Here is a 27,048-nt window from a genome sequence, read left to right on the forward strand (position 1 = left end):
TTAATTTAAACATATTTATTCACACTAATTTGCAAATACACAAAAATGTTTGTATAGTGAATGAAGCAAGTTTGTACAATTCCAATCCATTTGTCAGGGCAGGAATAGACCGTGTCCTTCCTCACATATAATCCAGCATCTCTGTCTGCATCTCATTGTCACTCCCCTCTGAGGGATGAAACTCATCTTCCTCATTCTCCTCTTCATCATCCTCTCCACTTTCTGGGGTCTTTCGCCTGGTAGTAGAACTCTCAGGTCCAGAAGAGTATGGAGCTGCAGAAAGCACAGATATACTGTATGATGGACTTAGAAAAAACAAACATTCAATGTCCCCATAATTGACTCAAATCTTACAGCAAGTCAACAAAAGATACACACAAAAACTCACTTATTTAATGGACAATTAATTTATGCACACGGAACTCTACACAATTCCTGGAAGCTGAAAATGTCCCAGTTCTTCCATGGGCTGCATACTCAGACATGTTACCCATTGAGCATGTTTTCGATGTGTATGACAGCGTGTTCCAGTTCCCATCAATATCCAGCAACTTCGTACAGGCATTGAGGAGGAGTGGGACAACGTGGTACAGGCCACAGTCAACAGCCTGATCAACTCTATGCAAAGGAGATGTGTCGTGCTGCATGAGGCAAATGGTGGTCACATCAGATAGACTGATTTTCTGATCCATGCCCCTCATTTTTTTAAGGTATCTATGACCAACAGATGCATACAAACTCAGCAAAAATATAAACGTCCTCTCACTGTCAACTGCATTTATTTTCAGCAAACTTAACATGTTGAATCTTATGTTCATACAAATATTTACACAACTTTTTTTATTTCACCTTTATTTAACCAGGTGGGCTAGTTGAGAACAAGTTCTCATTTACAACTGTAACCTGGCCAAGGTAAAGCAAAGCAGTGCAACAAACAAGAGTTACACATGGAATAAAAAAAAACGGTCAATAATACAGTAGAAAAAGTCTATATACAGTGTGTGCAAATGAGGTAGGATAACAGAGGTAAGGCAATAAATAGGCCATAGTGGCGAAATAATTATAATATAGCAATTAAAACACTGGAGTGATAGATGTGCAGAAGATGAGTGTACAAGTAGAGATACTGGGGTGCAAAGGAGCAAAAAAAAAAAAATGGATAACAGTATGGGGATGAGGTAGTTGGATGGGCTATTTACAGATAGGCTATGTACAGGTGCAGTGACCTGTGAGCTGCTCTAACAGCTGGTGCTTAAAGCTAGTGAGGGAGATATGAGTCTCCATCTTCAGTGATTTTTGCAGTTCTTTCCCATCATTGGCAGCAGAGAACTGGAAGGAAAGGCAGCCAAAGGAGGAATTGGCTTTGGGGGTGACCAGTGAAATATACCTGCTGGAGCGTGTGCTACGGGTGCGTGCTGCTATGGTGACCAGTGAGCAAAGACTTATAGATGATGACCTGGAGCCAGTGGGTTTGGCGACGAATATGAAGCAAGGGCCAGCCAACGATAGCATACAGGTCGCAGTGGTGGGTGGTATATGGGGCTTTGGTGACAAAACGGATGGCACTGTGATAAACTGCATCCAATTTGCTGAGTAGAGTGTTGGAGGCTATTTTGTAAATGACATTGCCGAAGTCAAGGATCGGTAGGATAGTCAGTTTTACGAGGGTATGTTTGGCAGCATGAGTGAAGGATGCTTTGTTGCGAAATAGGAAGCTGATTCTAGATTTAACTTTGGATTGGAGATGTTTGATGTGAGTCTGGAAGGAGAGTTTACAGTCTAACCAGACACCTAGGTATTTGTAGTTGTCCACATATTCTAAGTCAGAACAGTCCAGAGTAGTGATGCTGGGCAGGCGGACAGGTGTGGGCAGCGATCGGTTGAAGAGCATGCATTTAGTTTTACTTGCATTTAAGAGCAGTTGGAGGCCACGGAAGGAGTGTTTCATGGCATTGAAGCTCGTCTGGAGGTTAGTTAACCCAGTGTCCAAAGAAGGGCCAGAAGCATACAAAATGTTGTCGTTTGCGTAGAGGTGGATCAGAGAATCATCAGCAGCAAGAGCGACATCATTGATCTATTCAGAGAAGAGAGTCTGCCCGAGGATTGAACCCTGTGGCACACCCATAGAGACTGCCAGAGGTCCGGACAACAGGCCTTCCGATTTGACACACTGAACTCTATCTGAGAAGTAGTTGGTGAACCAGGCGAGGCAGTCATTTGAGAAACCAAGGCTGTCGAGTCAGCCGATAAGAATGTGGTGATCGACCTGGCCAAGGCTTTCGACTCTGTCAATGAATACAGCTGCACAGTATTGTCTCTTATCGATGGCGGTTATGATATCGTTTAATACCTTGAGCGTGGCTGAGGTGCACCCGTGACCAGCTCGGAAACCAGATTGCATAGCGGAGAAGGTACGGTGGGATTCGAAATGGTTGGTGATCTGTTTGTTAACTTGGCTTTTAAAGACCTCAGAAAGGCAGGGTAGGATAGATATAGGTCTGCAGTGGTTTGCTTTCCAATCTTTGGGGATCTCAGACGATACAAAAGAGAGTTTGAAAAGGCTAGTAATAGGGGTTGCAACAATTTCGGCGGAAAGTTTTAGAAAGAGAGGGTCCAGATTGTCTAGCCCGGCAGATTTGTAGGGGTCCAGATTTTTCAGAACATCAGCTATGTGGAACTGAGACAAACTGAACATGTTCCACAGACATGTGACTAATAGAAATTGAATAATGTGTCCCTGAACAAAGGGGGGAGGGGGTCAAAATCAAAAGTAACAGTCAGTATCTGGTGTGGCCACCAGCTGCATTAAGTACTGCAGTGCATCTCCTCCTCATGGACTGCACCAGATTTGCCAGTTCTTGCTATGAGATGTTACCCCACTCTTCCACCAAGGCACCTGCAAGTTCCCAGACATTTCTGGGGGGAATGGCCCTAGCCCTCACCCTCCAATCCAACAGGTCCCAGACGTGCTCAATGGGATTGAGATCCGGGCTCTTCGCTGGCCATGGCAGAACACTGACATTCATGTCTTGCAGAAAATCACGCACAGAACGAGCAGTATGGCTGGTGGCATTGTCATACTGGAGGGTCATGTGAGGATGAGCCTGCAGGAAGGGTACCACATGGAGGAGGAGGATGTCTTCCTTGTAACGTACAGCGTGCAATGACAACAAGCTCAGTCCGATGATGCTGTGACACATCACCCCAGACCATGATGGACCCTCCACCTCCAAATTGATCCCGCTCCAGAGTACAGGCCTCGGTGTGACGCTCATTCTTTCGAAGATAAACGCGAATTTGATCATCACCCCTGGTGAGACAAAACCGCGACTCGTCAGTGAAGAGCACTTTTTGCCAATCCTGTCTGGTCCAGCAACGGTGGGGTTGTGCCCATAGGCGACGTTGTTTCCGATGATGTCTGGTGAAGACCTGCCTTACAACAGGCCTACAAGCCCTCAGTCCAGCCTCTCTCAGCCTATTGCGGACAGTCTGAGCACTGATGGAGGGATTGTGTGTTCCTGGTATAACTCGGGCAGTTGTTGCCATCCTGTACCTGTCCCGCAGGTGTGATGTTTGGATGTACCGATCCTGTGCAGGTGTTGTTACACGTGGTCTGCCACTGCGAGGACGATCAGCTGTCCGTTATGTAGTGCTGTCTTAGGCGTCTCACAGTACGGACATTGCAATTTATTGCTCTGGCCACATCTGCAATCCTCATGCCTCCTTGCAGCATGCCTAAGGTATGTGCACGCAGATGAGCAGGGACCCTGGGCATCTTTCTTTTGGTGTTTTTCCAGTCAGTAGAAAGGCCTCTTTAGTGTCCTAAGTTTTCATAACTGTGACCTTAATTGCCTGCCATCTGTAAACTGTTAGTATCTTAACGACCGTTCCACAGATGCATGTTCATTAATTGTTTCATTGAACAAGCATGGGAAACAGTGTTTAAACCCTTTACAATGAAGATCTGTGAAGTTATTTGGATTTTCACGAATTATCTTTGAAAGACAGGGTCCTGAAAAAGGGACGTTTCTTTTTTTGATGAGTTTATGTATTCCCAGTTATGTGAAATCCATAGATTAGGACCTAATGAATGTATTTCAATTGACTGATTTGAAACTGTTTGAAGTTGCCCGTTGCGTTTATATTTTTCTTCAGTATAGATGCACTCATTGTTCCCACACTTGCACACCGGCAGTGGGGAAGTAACCAAAACCTCAGACAGACTGTTGTGTCCAGAGCTAGAGGAAAGTATTCTCATGGTGACTGGGCCTACAGTATGGTTAATCTTGGACCACACTAGTTCACTTCACATCAGGGATAGAGGAAGTAGGGGGCACGGAAGGTGTGGCCGAACCCCCTGGTCAGCAAACCGTTGAAGTTCAGATGGGTGAAATGGACATCGACTGTAGAACTATAACCTCTCACATGAAGTATAATATAACATTAATTCCTGCTGAATTGGATGCATTTCTTGCAGTAAATTCATAAACCAAATGTTAATTTTGTCTCGGGAACAGGAGTGTAGAAATGCTATCTTTTTCAGCAATATAAAAGCTGACAGTATTCCAACCAAACACAAAATATGCATCCAAGAAAAACTGCAATATTACCAAAAAACAAGTTGGATCATTTTCCCGGCCTTTAATTTCCTTAAAAACAGTCAAACTGAGGTTCTTTGGACATTTTGAGTAACAAAATTGCCTACCAAATGTTGGAAATTATATGTAAAAAGTATCTAAATTTGGCATAGCAACTATTTTTTCACGCACAACATCTGAACATTAATAAAAAGCAGCTTGACCTGTGGGAAGGACACTTGTTGTGTTTAGTAACAGTTTTATCCCCGACCAGGGGGTTCTCCTTCAACTCTTATGAAAGAACTGCAATTCAACACAAACTCAAAACCACCTATACACCATCAAGTTCGACCCGGCAGAGTTTATCATAGGTGAATGCTGCACCAGTGTTAGAGAGAGAGGTCTCACCTGGCCTCTTGGCACGGATAACCTGCTTGATCATGGAGGACATGATATCTCGGAGGTCATCAGAGGTGTGGGACAGACACCAGCCATCCCTCTCGTCACACTCCTCCTCCTGGCCATCGTTCCGACTGATCACGTTCCTTATGCTGAGCCAGGAGCAGGGAAATAACATTAGACACAAACAGACAACAATATGCTGAGACCTTTGCCACTGCAAATCCAAAAGGAGATTGGTCCAAATATACAGTGCCTTCAGAAAGTATCCTCACCCCTTGACTTTTGCCACATTTTGGTGTTACAGCCGGAATTTAAAATTGATTAAACTTAAGATGTTTTTTTGTCACTGGCCTACACACCAAAACCCATAATGTCAAAGTGGAATTATGTTTTTCAAAATGTTTACAAATTACTTACAAACGAAAAATTGAAATGACTTGAGTCAATAAGTATTCAACCCCTTTGTTATGGCAAGCCTAAATAAGTTCAGGAGTAAACATTTGTTTAACAAGTCACATAAGTAGCATGGACTCAATGTGTGGAATAATAGTGTTCAACATGACTTTTTAATGACTACCTCATCTCTGTACCCCACACATTCCTGAGTGGCGCAGCAGTCTAAGGCACTGCATCTTAGTGCTAGAGGTGTCACTGCAGACCCTGGTTCGATTCCAGGCTGTATCACAACCGGCCGTGGTTGGGAGTCCCATAGGGGGGTGCACAATTGGCCCAGCGTCATCCGGGTTAGGGTTTGGCCGGGGTAGGCCGTCATTGTAAATAAGAATTTGTTCTCAACTGACTTGCCTAGTTAAATAAAGGTTAAATGAAAAAAAAACATAGATAATTGTAAGGTTCCTCAGTCGAGCAGTGAATTTCAAACAGATTCAACCACAAAGATCAGAGAGATTTTCCAAAGCCTCTCAAGGAAGGGTACCTATTGGTAGATGGGTAAAAAATAAAAAAGCAGACAATGAATATCATTTTGATGCATGGTGAAGTTATGAATTACACTTTTGATGGTGTATCAAAACACCCAGTCACTACAAGGATACAGGCATTGTTCCTAACTCAGTTGCCAGAGGGGAAGGAAACCGCTTAGGGATTTCACCATGTGGCCAATGGTGACTTTAAAACAGTTACAGGGTTTAATGGCTGTGTTAAGAGAAAACTGAAGATGGATCAACATTGTTGTTACTCTTCAATTCTAACCTAATTGACAGAGTGAAAAGAAGGAAGCCTGTACAGAACAAAATCAAATAAAAATCAAATCTTGCATCTTGTTTGCAACATGGCACTAAAGTAATACTGCAAAATAATTACCTTTTTTTCCTGAATACAAAGTGTTATGTTTGGGACAAATCCAATACATTACAGAGTAACACTCTCCATATTTTCAAGCATAGTGGCTGTTGTATCATGTTATGGGTATGCTTGTAATTGTTAAGGACTGGGGAGATTCCAGGAAAAAGAAAGAATGGAGCTAAGCACAGGCAAATTCCTAGAGGAAATCCTGCTTCAGACTGCTTAACCAACAGACACTGGGAGATGAAATCACCTTTCAACAGGACAATAACCTAAAACACAACGCCAAACCTACACTGGAGTTGCTTCCCAAGAAGAATGTGCATAGTGTGGCCGAGTTACAGTTTTGACTTAAATCCACTTGAAAATCTATGACAAGACCTGAAAATGTTTATCTAGCAATGATCAACAACCAATTTGACAGAGCTTGAAGAATCTTGAAAATAATAAAATGGGGAAATGTTGCACAATCCAGGTGTGGAAAGCACTTAGAGACTTACCCAGAAAGACTCACAGCTGTAATCAATGCCAAAGATGCTTCTACAAAGTACTGACCCAGGATTGTGAATACTTATGTAAATGAGATTTCAGTATTTTTCTGACAAAAAAAAAATATGAATAAAATGTTTTTTGACTGTCATTATGGTAGTGTGTGTAGATGGGTGAGAAAAATAATACATTTAATTCCTTTTGAATTCAGGCTGTAAAACAACAAAATGTGGAATAATTCAAGGGGTATGATTACTTTCTGAAGGCACTGTAGTTATGTTTAGAATCTATTATTAAATACATCCATAGAAAGGTCCCTTGGTGGAAGGATGTTTGGCATACCTTAGAATAATTGATTAAGTTAAGCAATTTTTCACGTTGGCCTTAAACACACCTTATTTTAGACACTACAACAATGACTCTGTAGATGCTAAAAAGCCATTCTTGGTGTCAATTGAAACCTCACCGTGTGCTCAAACCCATTTTATTTATTGAAATTAAAGGCCAATCACAGCCCTCCTTTAGGATTGCATATTCAGTAAGTCACCAGCAGAGGGAGTTCCTTTGAATACATTTTCCCATTCAATGTGTTGGTGTTGCCCATAAAATATATCATAACTTCAAGTAGCAGAGAACCAACTGGAAATGTTATGTATTTGTAGAGTATATTGTTTAAAACAATATGCAAAATAATGAAAATCAACAAGGGTACTTAAGAAATGTAGGTTTATATTTTTAATGAAGCATAAACTAATGTACAGAAATGGTATTCTTAATCTCAACACTACTCATATTTCAGAGCACACAGTACTATTTCAAATGACACTAAGTCTGGCTTTGTAGCATCTATAGACTCATCATTGTAGTGTCTTAAAGAAGACTTGGTAAGGCTAAAATGTTAAATATAATTATTTTGGATACAGATTTAAAAAAGGTACGACAAACATCCTTCCCCCAAAGGACCTTTCTACGGATTTTATTTCAGGAAGATCGAAAACAAATATATTTGGGCCAATCTCTAATGGAATGGCCCGTATACCATGTTGGATTTTACCTCTCCACATCCAGATCACAGAGCTGGTAGAACATCTGCCTGTGGGGGGGCAGGGTCCCATCTCGGAATATGTATGAGGAATCCTGGACATACAGGAGACAGGGTAAAAGGAGATTGGTATCTGAGGTCTTATTACTGTGACATTCTTGTTAGTACAGTATAATATGTATAGAGTGAGTAAGTTGTGGGGAAGTCTTTAGTTCCTTACCTTGAGCTGGTACCTGGTTATATTAGCACTACGCCCACTAGCAGGGCCCTCAGGGGGTAAATCTGTCACATTAGCAGCCTGGGGCACTGAACAACAAAGAGGGACATTAGTGAAACAATCATCACTAATACACACACGCACGCACACACGCAAGCACAGACCCAGTCACACAAACACACCAGACATATGCCCAGTTACCCACCTGTTTTGTTAAGTGTGATTGGCAGGGTATAGTTGAAAGTGCTCCTCTTGGCCTTCACTGGCATGTCATTTATAGTATATCCTAAAGACAGTCACAGGGGGGAGAACATGGTCTCATAAAACAATGCATGATTAACCAAGGCTGTGGGATTAAATTGTCCCTCCAGATTAGATTGAACCAAACCTCCACCCTGCCCCCACTCCTCACCGTGCTTGGTACTGCAGCGGATCCTGAAGTCCAGCACCTGGTATTTCTTGGCCTCTGGTGTCTTGCAAGGGTCGTAGCCAAATCTCACCCAGAGGCTCCTCCAAGGCCCTGTCACCTAGAGGATACACATATCAGATTTCAATGGAATTTGTATGGCAAATAAGAACAATGGGCTGTTCTGTTGACTCACTCAATGATTATATTGCGAGGACTCTTTCTGTTTTTCCCACTACACTTTTATTTAATATTCTATTGATCAAATAGATTTTCATGTTTGCGTCTTCTTTCTCTCTTGCCACCATCCACTTCTACTTCTCTCAAGAGGTTAATTTCAAGTCAAGTGAATTGAATAGGACATGGCATATAAATAGAGAGATGCCCTATTTCCCTTTATTGAGCCCCTGCTGGTGTGGGTCTGCTCACCATATAGATTAGTTAGGTGTCAGAGAATATGCAGACAGCCAAACAATTTGCATGCTGATGAATGGTATACAGGTATGTGACCTTTGGCTGTAGTATCCATGGTGACAGATAGACATATGCTTTCTAACGCATTTTCCATTGGCTGGTCTAGGTCTCCTCACCATATAGTAGGCCACGATAGGGAGCAGCAGCTTCAGTTTATCAGGGTGTAGGTCCAGGTTGGCCTTGACCGCGTACCCGGACCAGATGGGCCGGCTCTCAAACATCTACACACAGTGTGGTTTGGGGAAAGTTAACTGAGGATATATCAAAGCAATAGACTTAACATTTCCGATGTGTACATTTTCCATAGAAAAATAACATAGGAACATCATTTGTACATGGTGATGTAAAAAATAGGTGGGCAGGTAACGCCAGTGATGTAGTTGTAAAAAAAAAAAAAAAATAAGCGGGTAAACTCTGATCACCGGTCGCAGTGAAAAAAGTAACGCTCCCTATACTTTCAATGTACAGTACCAGTCAAAAGTTGACACACCTACTCATTCAAGGGTTTCTTTATTTTTTCTACATTGTAGAATAGTGAAGCATCAAAACTACACATGCGGAGATCATCTGTTCACCTACTCTGCGTCTCACAAAGACACGATGGTTTGAACCAAAAATCAGACCAAAGGACAGATTTCATTGTTTGTCTTCACTATTATTCTACAATGTAGAAAACAGTAAAAATAAAGAAAAACCCTTGAATCAGTAGGTGTGTCCAAACTTTTGACTGGTACTGTATTTCTCAACAAAAGGTGGGTAAACTGTTGGGCAATAACAACAAAAAAACTGGGTAAACTGTTCACCCTCCACTAGCACACTGGGTATCGTCATCAAGTTCTATGAGTGTCTATTGTAATTCCATCTAAATTAGAGAGACCAAATACAAACTAACCTACAGGCTAACACTTAAGTAAACACTTCTGTCTTGAAATAGCATTAGAATTAAAAAAAAAAACAAAGGCTCAAACTGAAAAAAGCTATGTTCCTATGCATATGTGATTAACATAATAAAAAATAGTTTCAAACATGAAAACATCCCCCCTGCGTTTGACTTCATGCAGTCTTCACAATGGCTTGTGAATAAACCTCACAAGCCCAATGCAAAGTATACTAACCTCCTTCAGTTGTTCCTCTGCCTTTATGTCACTGGGGTGAACACACACTCTCTTCCAGTTGACCTTGGCAGCCTCCAGCGGCTCCGTGGGGATGTTCTGGTCGTTAAAAGTGAGGAAGATGGCATTATGAGGCCGGCGGGCTCGACTCAAACCAATCAGATTATCCCTGGAGACTGTTGGGGGACAATGGCCTTCTCTGCACAGAAGACACAAGACCACAATGGTTTAGCTAATAACCCCTATGGGTTGGCCAATGGCGACATCTATTAGCACCTGCATCTTTATAACTAAATAAGGGGCTTCCTGTCTTGCTCCTGTTGTTGAACACACCATTTTGTAAAGTTGTTGTTGGGAATTCTTATGCATTATTGCTGACACACATGTTGACTTCCATTGGCATATTTGTTTCTGAGCTGAACACACTACCTCTGATGAGGGTGAAACTGTGTAGTATAGCGCTGCTCCAATGCCCCTGCTTACTTGTGTTGGATTTCAGGTCGGTAGTTATAGTCCACAGCACTGTCCAGGCGAGAGAAGATGGGTGGAGGAAGGAAGAGGGGCACAGGCTGCTCAAAGAACTCATTATTCTCTGGTTTACGCAAGATGATCTTATCGTAGAGGGATGTGTGTGAGCCGTCCTTTTCTGAATGCACTGCAAGATACTGGAAGTCTGCCATCCCTGCAACAATTAATATACAGTGAGTGTACAAAACATTAAGAACCCCTTCCTAATATTGAGCAGCGCAACCCCCCCCAAACAAAATTTGTCGTAAGCATTCTACAGGGATGCTGGCCTAGGTTTTAGTCCAATGCTTCCCACAGTTGTATCAAGTTGGCTCGAAATCCTTTGGGTGGTGGACCATTCTTGATACACACGGGAAGCTGTTGAGAGTGAAAAACCCAGTAGTGTTGCAGTTCTTGACACAAACCGGTGCACCTGTCACCTACGAACATACCCCCTTTCAAGGGCACTAAAATCTTTTGTCTTGCACCTTCAACTTCAATTGAGACATACAATCCGTCTCAAGGCTTAAAAACCCTTCTTTAACCCTTCTCCTCCTCTTCATCTACACTCACTGAAGTGGATTTAACAAGTAACATCAATAAGGGATCATAGTTTAGCCTGGATTCACCTGGTAAGTCTGTCATGGAGCAGGTGTTCTTAATGTTTTGTACACTCAACTTACATCAACAAATACACAATTAAGAGTAATTAACAGCACAGATCAGAGTAGGGAGGCAATGGCAAGGAATCATAAAGCGATATAAAGGGGTCACAGACACTCAAGTGTTTGAAGTTTAAGAAGTTGAACCTTGGAATTTGTATGTCGTCCCGATGACACCCAGGATGTCCATGTTGATTTGGGCTTCCTTGGGGTTGCCTTTACGCACCCTCCTTTTCATGCGCAGCAGCAGGTTGGTGGAGGGGTAACGGTTTCCACAGACAGGGTGACAGAACGGGTCCTGGGGACGAAAGCGAAGTTCCAACCGTCTGCTGGGGTCAGCATAGGTCTGTGGAGAAACACTTCCTTTTTAGTTCATCATCATTATTATTATGAACACAAATAGTGGTGGTGATTATGGGAACAACATCATGTGAGCAGGTATGCATGTCTGAAGTAGCTAGCACCCGTTACCTACAGTAAACTAATATGGTGTGAATGATAACATTTTTTATTAAAACATGTAGCTAGCTGTATATATATATATATATATATATATATATATATAGAGAGAGAGAGAGAAACATTTCAAGCAGAGTAACGTAGATAGCTAGTTAGTGACAAGTCGCGCATGCGCTGATTGGCGTGTGTAGCTAGCTAGAATTGCTTGCTCACCTTGGACATCCCTTGTATACCCCCAATACTTTCCAGCATCTTGTCCACATTGGAGATAATACCTGGATATTCCACACAGACGAGTTTATTGTCCTCTGATAGGGAAAGAGTCGACGAACTCTCAGGCACAACACTGGCAGTGAACGTCTCATCACTTGTGCTGCCCGAGACAGACTGGCGCGTGCCGGTTATCTCTTTCATTGTAAAATTCAAATCGTCCAACCCCGATGCTGCCATCTCACCTTTGGATAAGTAACTGTCACAGTTTGAGTTAATAGCGTTATTTGAATATCCTTAAGTTGACTAATTAGATAAAAAATGTACAGATTAAAGTTTGGTTTCCTGGTTCGTAAAAAGCTCAAATATTTCGACCAATAAATCCTTACGGGTGGAAACAATTGGACGTGTTTATAGTTCCGGCCTGCCAGAGAGCATGATTAGACTTGACGAACATCGGCTATGGAAGAAGCATGTTTGATGTGTTTAGTTTATCCATATAAAACACTTCGGCTATATTCAGCCTGGTCTAATAATTCTCACTACGGTCAGTATTATGCGTGATCCTTGGAACAGCCCAAGTTTCCTGATATCACAGACCCTCAAACTAGATCTGAAGTCTAAGCAATTTCAAGCCAGAAGGGGGCAGGAGAGAGACAGACGAGTGTAACGATTGTCAGTCTGTACTGCAAGAAAAAGGCTATACAATTAGATGTGTCCTTGTAGTCTCTCTCGTGCTGCTAACAGCTTAGTTTCCTTCACCGACCCCATACTGGGCTTAAACCAGTGATCCCTCCTTGACATTCCAACAGGTTGAACCACCTGAACGCTATCAACTGGATGGATCCATCCAGGACATTTCAAGCTAGCTGTGGAGTGAGCTTATGGCACGTTCTTAATTGCGTTACACTAGCTAAAAGTCAAAAGACAATTCCACCACTTAATAAACAGTTATTATGCATTTAATATATATGCGATAAAGACTTGATACACATTTTGATGTTTTATCGTTTTTGTTAGTCATACTGCACGATTCCTCGGACAGAAGATGGCGCCAACAGAGAAGGGCGATATCTTACGAGCTCCAACCCAACTTTGCCATTAAGTGACTTTTTTTGGTACTCACTCCCGGTGTGCTCCCACCCAAGTCAAGTACCGTACTTAGGTAAAAAGACAAATAAGGTTCCGTTTGCAACACTGATGTAAAAATGGTATCCACAAGTTCATTTGACTCGGGGGAAGTAGATACAGGGCCTCACTGCCAAAATCCTGAAACCTCCCTTTAATGTATACTTATGTCTTACACGGGATCCTGCCCCTAGGGTTTTCTTGTTATTTACAAAAGGAGTGATCTGGTCTTGCTGTTAGAAACTTTGAAACAGTGGTTTGTGCATTTGTATCATGTCCTCCTCCCTCAAGTGTAGTGTAATCTGTATAAGGCAATACACTCATAACATCCTCCATCAGAAAGAGATAATCTGATTCTACAGAGGCGTAATATTACATCAAGAAAGCAAGTTGTGTTAGAATATGTTTGAAAGGCCTACAATTTAGCAATGTTCTATTTAGTGATAGACATTTCTGTTTACTTATTTAAAATCCGACTTTGTGCCTTAAGGGCAATATAAGCTAATATGATGTGACTCAAGATAAACAGTATATGTTTTCCATTGGCTTCTTGTTTTTTTGTAGGCTTGATGATGGCTGGTTTCCTTCTGATAGATAGTCAAGTCGTGAAACTTTTGTTTTGGCGCCCTGTTTCAGTTTTACCACTTCAGATCCATTCCAACACAGTCACAGTGTATATTACAAATAACTACATTTCCCTCCATCCCCTGAAATGGAGAGGATTTTGGTGTGTAACAGCTGTTTGAATAAGAACCCTAGTGCCATGCTTTTCTAGAGTAGAGCCAGATAAGGCATTTGTGCTTCCTGCGTCGGGACGTATTATGAAGTTCTGTGCTTTGCGGGAGATGATGAGACAGCAGAAGAGGTCATGCTGGGAGAAACAATTTGTCATGTGGTGTGGTGGAGCCAGGGTGTCACACGGAGTGGGATCTAGCACCTCTGTCTATTGGTCCGTGCTCCTGTGTCTCCCAGATTACTGCTGTGTTGGGTGCTATCTCTGTGGAGGGACTGTTCACTCCTCCCTGTCGAGCCGCTGGCATGTTTCCGACCGTTACAGTGTGGGGCAGCCATGATAAGACTATCACCCACCCACCATTGCCCGGCTTGCCCAGCAAGGCCTGCTGCATGGCCCCAGATTTCACCCTCTCTCTTTCCACCTCTTTCTCTCTCTCTCTTTCCTTGTTGACCCTGCTCAGTCCTTCTCACTCCTTTTTCATCTTCTCTCTCCTCTTCTCTCTCTCAATGCATCATGTGCGGTTGGAAAGGCAAAGCCATTTTTGCATGACGAACTGCCTCAGAGCTGCAGCGAAGATGGCTGCTGCCATTATTGTCATTCTGATCCACTACACTCTTCCCTCTGCTAACTGTCATTCAAATGGTATCACCAGCCCAACACTGAAATGTGATCAGAGACCTACTTCCTGTGTCTAGGCAAATGGAAGAAAGCTGCCTCAGTTTGACTTCTTCTTTAGTCCACTAGTCCAGTAGCATTGAGATTCAAGGCTAAACATAAACATGTAAAAGTCAAATACATTTAGCAAAAGGATGATATGAATGTTGTATTAGCAAAAGTAGATAAAATCAAGCTTCATGCCTCTTCAATGTTTTACCTCTTCAGCTTTCCCAGCTGGGTTCTGGAGAAGAGCATGACTTTACCTCTCATTTGATGCTTTACACAAACAAATAATCTACTCCCTGGATTTAAATAATGATTGCCTTTTATCTTCTCTTCTTTGGTAATCTGTGTGTGTGTTAGACTTGGCCTGGTCACTCCTCTCCTTCTCTATGTCTCTTCTCTATCTCATACCATCCGGTACCTGGCTCTGAGGTCATAAACATGGATGATAGGGTTCTTTGTCCTTCAGTTGATTTGGAGTGGGGCAGTTCATGTAGTTGGGATGTGTAACTATTTAAAAATATATATACTGCTCAAAAAAATAAAGGGAACACTTAAACAACACAATGTAACTCCAAGTCAATCACACTTCTGTGAAATCAAACTGTCCACTTAGGAAGCAACACTGATTGACAATAAATTTCACATGCTGTTGTGCAAATGGAATAGACAACAGGTGGAAATTATAGGCAATTAGCAAGACACCCCCAATAAAGGAGTGGTTCTGCAGGTGGTAACCACAGACCACTTCTCAGTTCCTATGCTTTCTGGCTGATGTTTTGGTCACTTTTGAATGCTGGCGGTGCTTTCACTCTAGTGGTAGCATGAGACGGAATCTACAACCCACACAAGTGGCTCAGGTAGTGCAGCTCATCCAGGATGGCACATCAATGCGAGCTGTGGCAAGAAGGTTTGCTGTGTCTCAGCGTAGTGTCCAGAGCATGGAGGCGCTACCAGGAGACAGGCCAGTACATCAGGAGACGTGGAGGAGGCCGTAGGAGGGCAACAACCCAGCAGCAGGACCGCTACCTCCGCCTTTGTGCAAGGAGGAGCAGGAGGAGCACTGCCAGAGCCCTGCAAAATGACCTCCAGCAGGCCACAAATGTGCATGTGTCTGCTCAAACGGTCAGAAACAGACTCCATGAGGGTGGTATGAGGGCCCGACGTCCACAGGTGGGGGTTGTGCTTACAGCACCAACGCCGTGCAGGACGTTTGGCATTTGCCAGAGAACACCAAGATTGGCAAATTTGCCCCTGGCGCCCTGTGCTCTTCACAGATGAAAGCAGGTTCACACTGAGCACATGTGACAGACGTGACAGTTTGGAGACGCAGTGGTGAACGTTCTGCTGCCTGCAACATCCTCCAGCATGACCGGTTTGGCGGTGGGTCAGTCATGGTGTGGGGTGGCATTTCTTTGGGGGGCCGCACAGCCCTCCATGTGCTCGCCAGAGGTAGCCTGACTGCCATTAGGTACCGAGATGAGATCCTCAGACCCCTTGTGAGACCATATGCTGGTGCGGTTGGCCCTGGGTTCCTCCTAATGCAAGACAATGCTAGACCTCATGTGGCTGGAGTGTGTCAGCAGTTCCTGCAAGAGGAAGGCATTGATGCTATGGACTGGCCCGCCCGTTCCCCAGACCTGAATCCAATTGAGCACATCTGGGACATCATGTCTCGCTCCATCCACCAACGCCACGTTGCACCACAGACTGTCCAGGAGTTGGCGGATGCTTTAGTCCAGGTCTGGGAGGAGATCCCTCAGGAGACCATCCGCCACCTCATCAGGAGCATGCCCAGGTGTTGAAGGGAGGTCATACAGGCACGTGGAGGCCACACACACTACTGAGCCTCATTTTGACTTGTTTTAAGGACATTACATCAAAGTTGGATCAGCCTGTAGTGTGGTTTTCCACTTTAATTTTGAGTGTGACTCCAAATCCAGACCTCCATGGGTTGATAAATTGGATTTCCATTGATTATTTTTGTGTGATTTTGTTGTCAGCACATTCAACTATGTAAAGAAAAAAGTATTTAATAAGATTATTTCATTCAGATCTAGGATGTGTTATTTTAGTGTTCCCTTTATTTTTTTGAGCAGTGTATATATTGTCAATTCATACTTTCCATGGCCTTTCTATGTCAAGCATTGCTAACTGTAAATATGATACTATATGTCTGTTCATCGATGTTATGGCTTCCATTGCTTGAAACAGAGTAAATACTCAGTGTGTGCTAATTAAAGTACTACATAAAATATTACATATTTCTTAAGATAGAGCAGCCCATGGGAGATATCCGTTCTTCAACATGTCTCCCCTAGCTTTTAGCCTCGGGCTGGCACACCTTTCCACCTTCCAACCCAGGGATATTTTGCATACTCATTTGCAAGACAAATTCAATTCATTTCTGGCCTACTCTCTACCTGTGTGTGTGTGTGTGTGTGTGTGTGTGTGTGTGTGTGTGTGTGTGTGTGTGTGTGTGTGTGTGTGTGTGTGTGTGTGTGTGTGTGTGTGTGTGTGTGTGTGTGTGTGTGTGTGTGTGTGTGAGAGAGAGTGCTTGGTTTGGTTAGGTTAAGAGTGTGTGTTAAGAGTGTGTGCAGATGTGTGCCATGATTTTCTTGTGCTCTACAGGGTCTTGGCTGGGTGGAACAGATTTTGAGTTTTTTTCTTGTTTTCTGTTAATGTGTTTGTCAGTGTTAAGTCGGTTTCTGGTATCTGATTCCTCCATAAGCTTGCTGGAAAGGCAGTTTAGACAAATTAGTGCTGCACAATTGAAAAGAAAGCAGTTTGCTTTGTTGATTTCACCTTTTGTTTCATTATCTTGCAGTTGAAAAAATTAAATCAAATGAGGGGAAAATAATTTGTCTTGATTTAGCTTAAGTTTGTTGTTGAGCTGGAAGTGTTTAAAGATGTTAATTTTAGCTTTACTTTGAGTGGACAGTTTAACATTGAAGTTCCAGAGAAACATACAGTTTAGTTCTTTGAAGGATTAGGATGCCACTGTACCCCAGGCCGGCACAGGAGATGCAAATGAAGAGGGGGAGGAGAGAGAGAGCATAAAAGCATACAATAATTAATATATGCTATTGAGACGTTACTATATTGTGTTGTTTTAATTAAAACCCTGCGTTGTGTTGTACTAAATGATAAAAATCACAGACACACCTGTATGCGAATGTTGAAAAGGGAAGTTCAGCTCAGGTGCATGTGGGTGGACCTGGTCCCCTAATTTCCCCAGTTTCCCCCAGGCTACAGTCTGGGCCCCACCCCTCCAATGCAGGACCCATGTCCTGTTTGTTTAGGCCCGCTCGTCCTGCTCCTCTCTCTGCCATTGGCTGCCTGTGCAGCATTTTGATTTGCTCTGTACCCTCACACCAGGATGCAACCCTAACTGTTTCCTGAGCACAACGGACCCTATTGCCTGGGTTATATAAACACTAATTTGCATGGCACCACAGATTTGTTTACCAACTGTACCAGACAGTGGACAGGCTGTATGTTTCATTCCGCACCTAGACACTGATTTCTGTAACAACCCCACAACATATACTCATACTGCTGTTGTGACCATGTATGGGTGTTGTATTTTTCACCCACTGAAATTCCTTTCCTGCCAATTTCTCTGTGTGTGTTAACTTGGTGGTTAAACTCAGGTTGAAATCAGTTTTTTTAGGCAAATCTGGAACCCTCCAACCAGGATTTCCGGAACATCAGGGAATTTATTGAAAGTTCATGGAATGCTGCTACCCTGCAGCATAAAGTGGGAATTTAATATATTTTTGTTAGAAATTAGCAAACAGTTGTGGACAGTGGTAGATCTAAAACCTCAAAACCTGATTTAACCCATAGTTGTACTTGGCCAGCTACTTATACAGTATTTGATGACAGATTTTACTAAGAAAGGGTCTGATTTGACTGTAACAGCTTAAATGGCCTAACTGGATTTGGTGTTTGAGGAAGGTGTTGTGTCTTCATGAAAAGTGCAATATGTATGTCAACGCAAACCCGTCAGAATGGATGGGTGTGGTACAGTATGGGGACAGGCTGTTTGAGTACTCCATCCTCTGTCTGTCTGTTGTCATACAGTATATCCAATATCATAACACAGAGGGAATACACTTCTTCTTCCCACTTGAAGACCAACAGTGTGACTAACTAGAGATTAAGCTGAATGTGCAGACCTTTGCTTACAGGTGTGAAGAACTGCATCATACATGGGGAAGGCCTAAGCAGTTTGTATATTAGTGATTGAGATTTTGGAAGGATTGGGGGGATTGATCCTCCCTCTCCGCTCTTTAGTGAGCATGATGGCATGCATGGGCAGTCCATTCCTCTGTGTGACATTTGAAAACCTGGTGGACTTGAGATTTGCATGGTTTTCCAGGTATAGATTTGAATTAAGTCTGACACTATCTCTGACTGGTCATGCTAGAGATTTCAGCCCCAGATAACATGAGCTCAGCCTTGCAGAGGACTGCTACAGAGCCAGTACAGATGCACAATCGAGAGCATCCAGGTGGGCTGTATCACCGCCTGGTACGGCAGCTGCTCCGCCCATAACCGTAAGGCTCTCCAGAGGGTAGTGAGGTCTGCACAACGCATCACCGGGTGCAAACTACCTGCCCTCCAGAACACCTACACCACCCGATGTCACAGGAAGGCCAAAAAGATCATCAAGGACAGCAACCACCCGAGCCACTGCCTGTTCACCCCGCTAACATCCAGAAGGCGAGGTCAGTACAGGTGCATCAAAGCTGGAACCGAGAGACTGAAAAACAGCTTCTATCTCAAGGCCATCAGACTGTTAAACAGCCATCGCTAACATTGAGTGGCTGCTGCCAACATACTGACTCAACTCAAGCCACTTTAATAATGGGAAAATTGATGTAATACATTTATCACTTGCCACTTTATATTATTTATATTAGATAATGTTTACATAACCTACATTACTCATCTCATATGTATATACTGTACTCTATACCATCTACTGCATCTTGCCATCTTGATGTAATGTATCACTAGCCACCTTAAACAATGCTGCTTTACATGTTTTTATACCCTACAATACTCATCTCATATGTATATACTGTACTCCATACCATCTATTACATCTTGCCTATGCCGTTCGGCCATCACTCATTTATATATTTTTATGTACATATTCGTATTCATTCCTTTACACTTGTGTGTACAAGGTAGTTGTTGTGGAATTGGTAGATTACTTGTTAGATATTACTGCATGGTCGGAACTAGAAGCACAAGCATTTCGCTACACTTGCATTAACACCTGCTAACCATGTGTATGTGACAAATGCATTTGATTTGATTTGAGTTGGAAGACAGTCTGCATGCAACCTGCGCCATGAGTAAGCGGTCACACATAAAGGCTTACCATGAGCCATCTCATCTGACTAAGCTAACATACTGCTTGTATTTGACCTTTTGACAGTTTTCTTTCTTCTTCTTCACAATGTTTGTCAACTTGTCACATGACAGTGAATGTATGATTATGTTAAATATGGGCGGAGTGTGAGTTGTCTTTTCTCCGCAAACCACAATGATTACGAGGATTATAATAAAATCTCACCGTTATTTGGAGAGCATTTGTTCATTCATACCATTGCTTCCTTTTATTTGACATAAGATTCATTTATAACTATAGTTTGAATGGCACACGCACTCTTTGTGAACATATAAAGCTTTTTCTTAAATACATTATGCAACAAAATCATGAGACCTATCTCTCTTCACATTTTACTTTAAAGGCCTCTGTCATAAGTATACAACATCATAATGCACCCAAAAGATGCATATCAGTTGAAATAGATTTTATTCCAAAGGGCTGTTCCTCCTTAAGTGATAGCAAATACTTTATGAAAAGTATTGCTCTTAAATCTTTTTAATGAATTTTAATCTTATTAACACTTTGTTCTAGCTAGCTATTTGTGTAGGTAGCTATCAAGTAAACACAATAATTTCTGCTGGTTAGGTGCTGGCTAGCTGCTGGCTCTGACTGACTTAAAAATGCCTTTTCACTCTCAGGATAAGATTCAATACGATATGTGTAAAGCAAGTTATTGTGTCTGTAGTGGCCATTTTGTGTCATGATGTACCATGATGCTCACCACTAAGGGACATGTTTGGTCTTTCTTTCTCTTTCTTTGCTATGTTGTTTTGCTAAGGCACTCTTTCCTCTTCTTCTCTATCCATTGTTCTCAACCTCGTCACTTCAGGCCATGCTGGCTCTCATGGTGTCTGCGGAGGTCCACCTTGCGTTGGAAGCCCTTGACACAGATCTCACAGCCGAAGGGCTTGAAGCCTGTGTGTTTACGACTGTGTGTGATGAGGTTAGAGCTCTGGCTGAACGCCTTCCCACACACCTGGCATTTGTGGGGCTTCTCACCTAAATAGACACATACAAAGACATGTTTAAACTGTGGCATTATCAAATCTATCAGAATCAAATATCACAGTTTCATTTTGTATTGATGCTCTTGCTGTACATGAAGTATAAAAAGTATGAAAACAGATAACATGTAACGCATGAGGTATATCTGTGCTGTAAAGTCAGTATCAGTGACTGGGAGGAAAGAATCGTGCCATTGTTAAGATTTGTCAAACATTCATTGGAGACGTATTCCACCTGCACAGAGTTCCTTTCACAGAGGCCTTGGCAAAGTAGGAAAACCAGATATGCAAATCAGATGGACATTTGTTTAAGTTCATTTTTCTGATTCATCGGCAGTTATATTACTCTAGGAAACAATTCATGTTAACACCACCAAGAAAGCAGAGAACTACAGTGTGAGGCAATCACTAACGTTGCTTTTTAGTTTTCTGAGAAATTACAATACAATCAAATCACTGGTTGGATCCCTAACTTTGGTGCTCTGTGGATGCTCTTCTCTCCTAACCTGTGTGGATGTAGGTGTGTTTCTTCATGTCCGACTTCTGGTGGAACCTCTTTCCACAGTACTGACAGGGGTAGGGCCTGGTGTCGGAGTGGATGAGTAGATGGGTGGAGAGGGTGGAGGAGCGCTTGAATGTCTTTCCACACATCTTGCATTCAAAACTTCTTTCCTTTGTTTAAGGAAACATGTACTTAATTTATCATCTCATCTCAAATATCATTGTCATGAAAGTATGTAGCCTACTTTTCTATGGAAGTATACACATAACTTAGGGCAATTTGGACAATGTGCCAGAGTACACATCTCTGGTTGTCTGTCTTGTCTCCTTAACCATCTCCAACAGGACACTGTGCATTGTGGGTACCTGTGAGTGAACGTTCATGTGTTGCTCCAGACTGACAGCATGGCCAAAGGTTTTCCTGCAGATGCTGCAGCCGAATGGTCTGGTCCCACTGTGGGAGCGTCTGACATGTACCTCCAAACCATGAGGGGTTGAGAACACCTGCCGTGGCAGAGGAGGACAGGGAAGTTATCAACTGACTAGGAGGAGCTTATCATGAAGTCACAATGTCAATGTGTAGTCTTTTAAACAAGTGTTCTGGCAGTCTAATTCTGTATAGGCCCATTAGTTATTGTCAGTTACACAGTGTAAAGAGAAAGCTATGACACCACTCCTGCATATGTACCTTGTCACAGGTGATGCAGTGATACGTTTCCGAGGTGGGGTAGTAGTGTGTGCTGCAGTCCAGAGGTTGCTGGGGCTCAGGGCTGTGGCTGACTTTAGCCCGAAACAGGCTGCTGGAGTGCTGCAGGAGGGAGGGGGGGAAGCCCATCGGACAAAGGTCATAGGGCACAGGTACAGAGTCCCAGGTGTAGGAGGGCTTGTAGTATGCAGGGAGCTCTGCCATGTTAGCCTCTGAGGGTAGAAGTAATAAGAAAATTGACTCAATGAACACTTCCTCTGAAAAAACCTTTTGAATGATATGTTGTCCCATTTAGTACCAATAAGGTTCTATTATATTCTATTCCCAATGATTTTTGTCTCTTCACAACATCCCAGCCCAGTTGGAGGGTCTCTCACCTGATAAGTAGTATGGTGGTAGAGCAGGGGTAACAGAGTGTCCTGTTGGGTCAGGGTGAAAGGGGACTGGCCGTTCAGGCTCCTGTTCATTTTTCATGTAAGAATAGGGGTCAGGATGAGTGGGCTGACCCAGTGACTGAGGCCTGACTGGAGACTCTGGCCTCTTTGGTTCTGACAAGATCAAATAGAATGTTTTTTGTCACATGGACCGAATACAACAGGTATGGAGCCCCTTTCCAACAATGGAGAGTTAAAAAGTAATAAAATATATTTTTTTATATGAAAAAGGTTTATCTGTGAAAATGTACATAAATGTACAGGTAACTGCGAAAATAAAGGAAACACTTGAGTAAATGATGAATAGAAGGTATATTAAAAGCAGGTTCTTCCACACAGATGTGGCTGTGGTTCCGGAGTTAATTGAGCAATTAAAACATTCCATTATGCTTAGGTTCATGTATAAAAATACACAGTTTCCCATTATGCTTAGGTTCATGTATAAAAATACACAGATTCCCATTATGCTTAGGTTCATGTATAAAAATACACAGTTTCCCATTATGTTGGCTATCATGGCTAGAAGAAGACATCTCAGTGGGCATGTCCTAATACCCATACTAGCATACTAAATAGTATGCAATAAAATTAATTTTATAGTGTGCGAAATTTTGAAAATATTATTCCCAATGCATCATCTAATGCGCGATTGCGTTGACTCCCGCCATTCGTTCATTTTGGTACAGTGCATCAATTTATCTGATTATCAGCAATTGTCAAACAGTTGAGTTGGAAAAGACAAGTGAATTAAATTAGATCAAACACCGAAATGAGTATGCAGGTTAATAAATCCTGTTAAGGATAGGGGGCAGTATTTTCACGGCCGGATGAAAAACGTACCCAAATTAAACTGGTTACTACTCTTGCCCAGAAACTAGAATATGCATATTATTAGTAGATTTGGATAGGAAACACTCTGAAGTTTCTAAAACTGTTTGAATGGTGTCTGTGAGTATAACAGAACTCATATGGCAGGCAAAAACCTGAGAAAAATTCAACCAGGAAGTGGAGGATCTGAGAATTGTAGTTTTTCTTTCTAGTCCTTTTCGAAACTACAGTATCTTTGGCTGTCAAAAGCCTTCAGAAAGTTGTTTGAGCATTCTCCTGTCACTGGGCAGAGTATAGAAGCTCATTCACTGAGTGGACTGCCTGGGGACAAAGAGATTGGATATGTGCGGTCCCGCGAGCACGCTGTTACTTATTTTTCTCCTTGAACGAATACGCCATTGTCCGGTTGGAATATTATCGCAATTTTACATTAAAAATACCATAAAGATTGATTTTAAACAGCGTTTGACATGCTTCTAAGTACGGTAATGGAACATTTTGACTTTTTGTGTCTCGAATTGCGCTCGCGTGTTAGCCTTTGGACAGTGACCTGAACGCACAAACAAAATGGAGGTATTTGGACATAAATATGGATTATTTCGAACAAAAACAACATTTCTTGTGGAAGTAGCAGTCCTGGGAGTGCATTCTGACATAGATCAGCAAAGGTAAGAGCATATTTATAATACTAATTCTTAGTTTAGGTGACCCCGAACATGGCGGGTGTCTGTGTAGCTTGCTGTGATGGCGAGCTATGTACTCAGAATATTGAAAAATGTGCTTTCTCCATAAAGCTATTTTACAATCCGACACAGTGGTTATAAAGGGGTACTGTATCTATAATTCTTAAAATAATTGTTATGTATTTTGTCAACGTTTATGATGAGTATTTTTGTAAATTCACCGGAAGTTTTTGATGGGAATACATTTTCTGAACATCATGCGCCAATGTAAAATGCTGTTTTTGGATATAAATATGAACTTTATCGAACAAAACATACATGTATTGTGTAACATGATGTCCTAGGAGTGTCATCTGATGAAGATCGTCAAAGGTTAGTGCTTCAATGTGGTTGGATTAAGGAGAAGTGTATCTTTAAAATGGTGTAAAATAGTCGTATGTTTGAGAAATTGAAATTATTAGATTTTGAGGTTTTGTATTTCGCGCCATGCTGTTCCATTGGATATTGGCTAGGCGTTCCGCTAGCGGAATGTCTGTCCTCAACAGGTTTTAAGTATGTACACTGAACTAAAATATAACACAGCATGTAAAGTGTTGGTCCCATTCTGATTGGTGGGTGGGCCCGGCTGTCCCGGTGGGTGGGCCCGGCTGTCAAGTGGGTGGGCCTATGCCCTCTCAGGCCCACCCATGGCTGCACCCCTGCCCAGTCATGTGAATTCCATAGATTCGGGCCTAATAAATGTATTTCAATGAACTGATTTCCTTATATGAATTGTAACTCAGTAAAGCATTTGGAAATGTTGCGTTTATATTTTTCTTCAGTATAGTACACTAGTATGGGTATTCGGACACGGCAAATGAATTTGAAACAGGGGTCTCAAAGGGTTTAAAGTGTGTGTGTGTGTGTGTCACCAGATCTCAAGCTAATGGAACACTATGGGAGATTCTGAAGTGGCGCCTGAGACAGAGTTTTCCACCACCAACAAAACACAAAATGATGGTATTTCTCGTGAAAGAATGGTGTCGCATCCCTCCAATAGAGATCCAGACACGTGTACAATCTATGCCAAAGAGCATTGAAGCTGTTCTGGCGGTTCGTGGTGGCCCAACGCCCCATTAAAACGCTTTATGTTGTGTTTCCTTTATTTTGGCAGTTACCTGTACAGCGCATACTCTGACGGCTATTCTTCCGAATAATTTCTCTTTTGCATATCCGTGAAACCAGCCCTAACCGCTCAGTTTCAATAGACGAATTCAGATGAATTCAAAGAATTCAGTGAAATGTGAACGCACTGACAAACCCGACCATCAATAACAGTCGGAGCATATTTCCCTTGCTTTGGACGATACTTCGTCTAATAGTCCAACAGGTGTAGCCTCTGTCCTCAATTGTATTTATTTTCTATGATGATGTTTAACATACATTTATAAAAGTCCCACTGCATGCTGCAACTCATCATTATGGATTCACTTTCCTCAAGTCAAATAAATGTCATTTGTTTTTCATTTTTTTGCAATAGCCTATATTGGCGCAGATAATTAAAAACATTACTGATGTCTGTGATCCACAGGGGTGTGAATAAAGGAAATGTAAACTTGTCATTGTCAATTGATGAATTATAAACTGGCAATGCATGAAATAACTGGCAAATCATTATACACGTCTCATTATACACTTAAAAAGTATTGATGTGTCTCCATGATAATCTTGACATTCTAACTAACCTGTAAATGCAGGGACCCTTGTGCACCTCTTGTTTTTCACCAAAAAAGATCGTGGCATGACGACGCTGTTGGAAAAAATTATTATGGCAAATGCTTATAGGCAACTCAAAATAGTTGATGTATTTATGCAGGACTAGGCCTAACATGTTATAATGCAGTTTACGAGTCTGTGAACTTTCAACATTTTTAGGTGGGCTGATACAACATTTCTGAAGGAGCGAGTTTTAGCGAGGGAAACAATGGGCTAAATAAATTATTATATGTTTAGGTTGGTTGTTTGACTTTATGCTAACACTAATGTTTTAAATGTAGGCTAAATAAACTGTAGGCCTACATGAATTGTACATTTAAAATAACCAAGCCATACCAACTAATTCCCAGAATATGCCACAAATAAATATGCTGTCAAATCCAGTACAACAGAATGATCAATCAGTATTTGAGTTACCTATTTAAGTATGTAGGCTTATCATGAAATAACGCTGTAAAAGACTGAAAAAAAGCATATGATAGGCCTGTGATGTTTAAAATAATTATAATACATTACTGACTTGGATAGGCTAATTGTAAAATGCATTAATTTATTTATAACCTAAATGAATCTATCGTAATTTTCTTTATTCGAATTATCAATACAAATTGACATAAATTATGCTACAGGAAAAAATCGTTATAATAATATGCACTTGCTGCGCTTACCGTTAGTTTATAACAAGTAGGCTAGGTAGGATAGTGGTCGTATTACTGTATATTGGCAATGGCTTGCTTACTTATTAAAACAATATCCAATCAGCCGAAATAAAAATATTTCCGAAAATCCTTTCGCAAAACTCAGAATCCAAACCACTGTAAGACATCGCACTTTTTGCTGTTTTCTTTTGCTCCCCTCCCTGATTTTCAATCAGATAGTGTTGTGTTGGAATCTGACTGTGGTTTCAACCAATGAGAGCCCCAACTCACAGGTGGAAATTTGCGTAGAAAAACATACGAACCTAGACACAGCTCCTCGAACTGTTACAAACGATTTTAAGTTTCAAAGAGTTCACAAATAAATTGAAATAATTATTGAACATCATGTGTCTCACGTGATTATATTTTGTTTGGCATATAATGGTTTTCAAATTGGAAGGAACAAAGGTAATTTCACCAATTACAGAATAATTTACAACTATTAAAATTGATTAGAGAAACAAAAATAAATCCAATCCAAAAGTTTCACTCATTAGCCTACAACTTGCAATATTTGATTTACAAGATTTACAGTAGTCGTTACATTCTCTGTGTTGTGAAAATAAAATTGCCAATACATAGTCTTGGGTGACTAAGATTTAAATAAGCAAAACTAGACACCAGCTCCTCCATAGATACACACACCAAA

The 27,048-nt window shown here is 41.8% G+C and overlaps 2 protein-coding genes across 7 annotated transcripts; both read right to left on the bottom strand.

Annotated features, from left to right (window-relative positions):
* Window positions 1-12,280, bottom strand: LOC106563236 (general transcription factor 3C polypeptide 5). Its single transcript, XM_014128632.2, has 11 exons — window positions 11,863-12,280; window positions 11,338-11,536; window positions 10,505-10,703; window positions 10,025-10,220; window positions 9,026-9,130; window positions 8,442-8,556; window positions 8,235-8,315; window positions 8,033-8,118; window positions 7,825-7,907; window positions 4,986-5,128; window positions 1-273 (listed from the first exon to the last, which is right to left on the bottom strand). Exons 1-11 carry the CDS (start codon window positions 12,097-12,099, stop codon window positions 122-124), a joined length of 1,596 nt encoding a protein of 531 aa, XP_013984107.1. The 5' UTR covers window positions 12,100-12,280; the 3' UTR covers window positions 1-121.
* Window positions 12,281-19,993: 7,713 nt separating this feature from the next.
* Window positions 19,994-26,616, bottom strand: LOC106563235 (zinc finger protein Gfi-1b). Of its 6 annotated transcripts, none has more exons than XM_014128627.2 (7): window positions 26,370-26,616; window positions 25,671-25,735; window positions 22,379-22,549; window positions 21,984-22,213; window positions 21,662-21,799; window positions 21,301-21,466; window positions 19,994-20,789 (listed from the first exon to the last, which is right to left on the bottom strand). In XM_014128627.2, exons 2-7 carry the CDS (start codon window positions 25,726-25,728, stop codon window positions 20,611-20,613), a joined length of 942 nt encoding a protein of 313 aa, XP_013984102.1. In that variant the 5' UTR covers window positions 25,729-25,735; window positions 26,370-26,616; the 3' UTR covers window positions 19,994-20,610. The 6 variants fall into 6 exon arrangements, with proteins under 6 accessions (XP_013984102.1, XP_013984106.1, XP_013984104.1 ...); XM_014128631.2 differs by having other exon boundaries at window positions 22,379-22,460; window positions 26,370-26,569; XM_014128629.2 differs by having other exon boundaries at window positions 26,441-26,558.
* Between the last annotated feature and the right edge of the window lie 432 nt (window positions 26,617-27,048).

Source organism: Salmo salar, chromosome ssa11 (assembly GCF_905237065.1).
Source record: "Salmo salar chromosome ssa11, Ssal_v3.1, whole genome shotgun sequence".
In the NCBI taxonomy this organism is placed as follows: domain Eukaryota; kingdom Metazoa; phylum Chordata; class Actinopteri; order Salmoniformes; family Salmonidae; genus Salmo; species Salmo salar.

What these genes read in the sequence shown, in the direction of transcription:
- LOC106563235 (XM_014128627.2), bottom strand. Translation starts at nt 25,728, where the DNA reads ATGCCACGATCTTTTTTGGTGAAAAACAAGAGGTGCACAAGGGTCCCT. An exon ending in AAGGGTCCCTGCATTTACAG is followed by an intron (nt 22,550 to 25,670) that starts GTTAGTTAGAAT and finishes TGATCTTGTCAG; the next exon opens with AACCAAAGAGGCCAGAGTCT. An exon ending in ACCACCATACTACTTATCAG is followed by an intron (nt 22,214 to 22,378) that starts GTGAGAGACCCT and finishes TTCTACCCTCAG; the next exon opens with AGGCTAACATGGCAGAGCTC.
- LOC106563236 (XM_014128632.2), bottom strand. Translation starts at nt 12,099, where the DNA reads ATGGCAGCATCGGGGTTGGACGATTTGAATTTTACAATGAAAGAGATA. An exon ending in AATCACACTTAACAAAACAG is followed by an intron (nt 8,119 to 8,234) that starts GTGGGTAACTGG and finishes TTTGTTGTTCAG; the next exon opens with TGCCCCAGGCTGCTAATGTG. An exon ending in TGTGATCTGGATGTGGAGAG is followed by an intron (nt 5,129 to 7,824) that starts GTAAAATCCAAC and finishes CTCCTGGCTCAG; the next exon opens with CATAAGGAACGTGATCAGTC.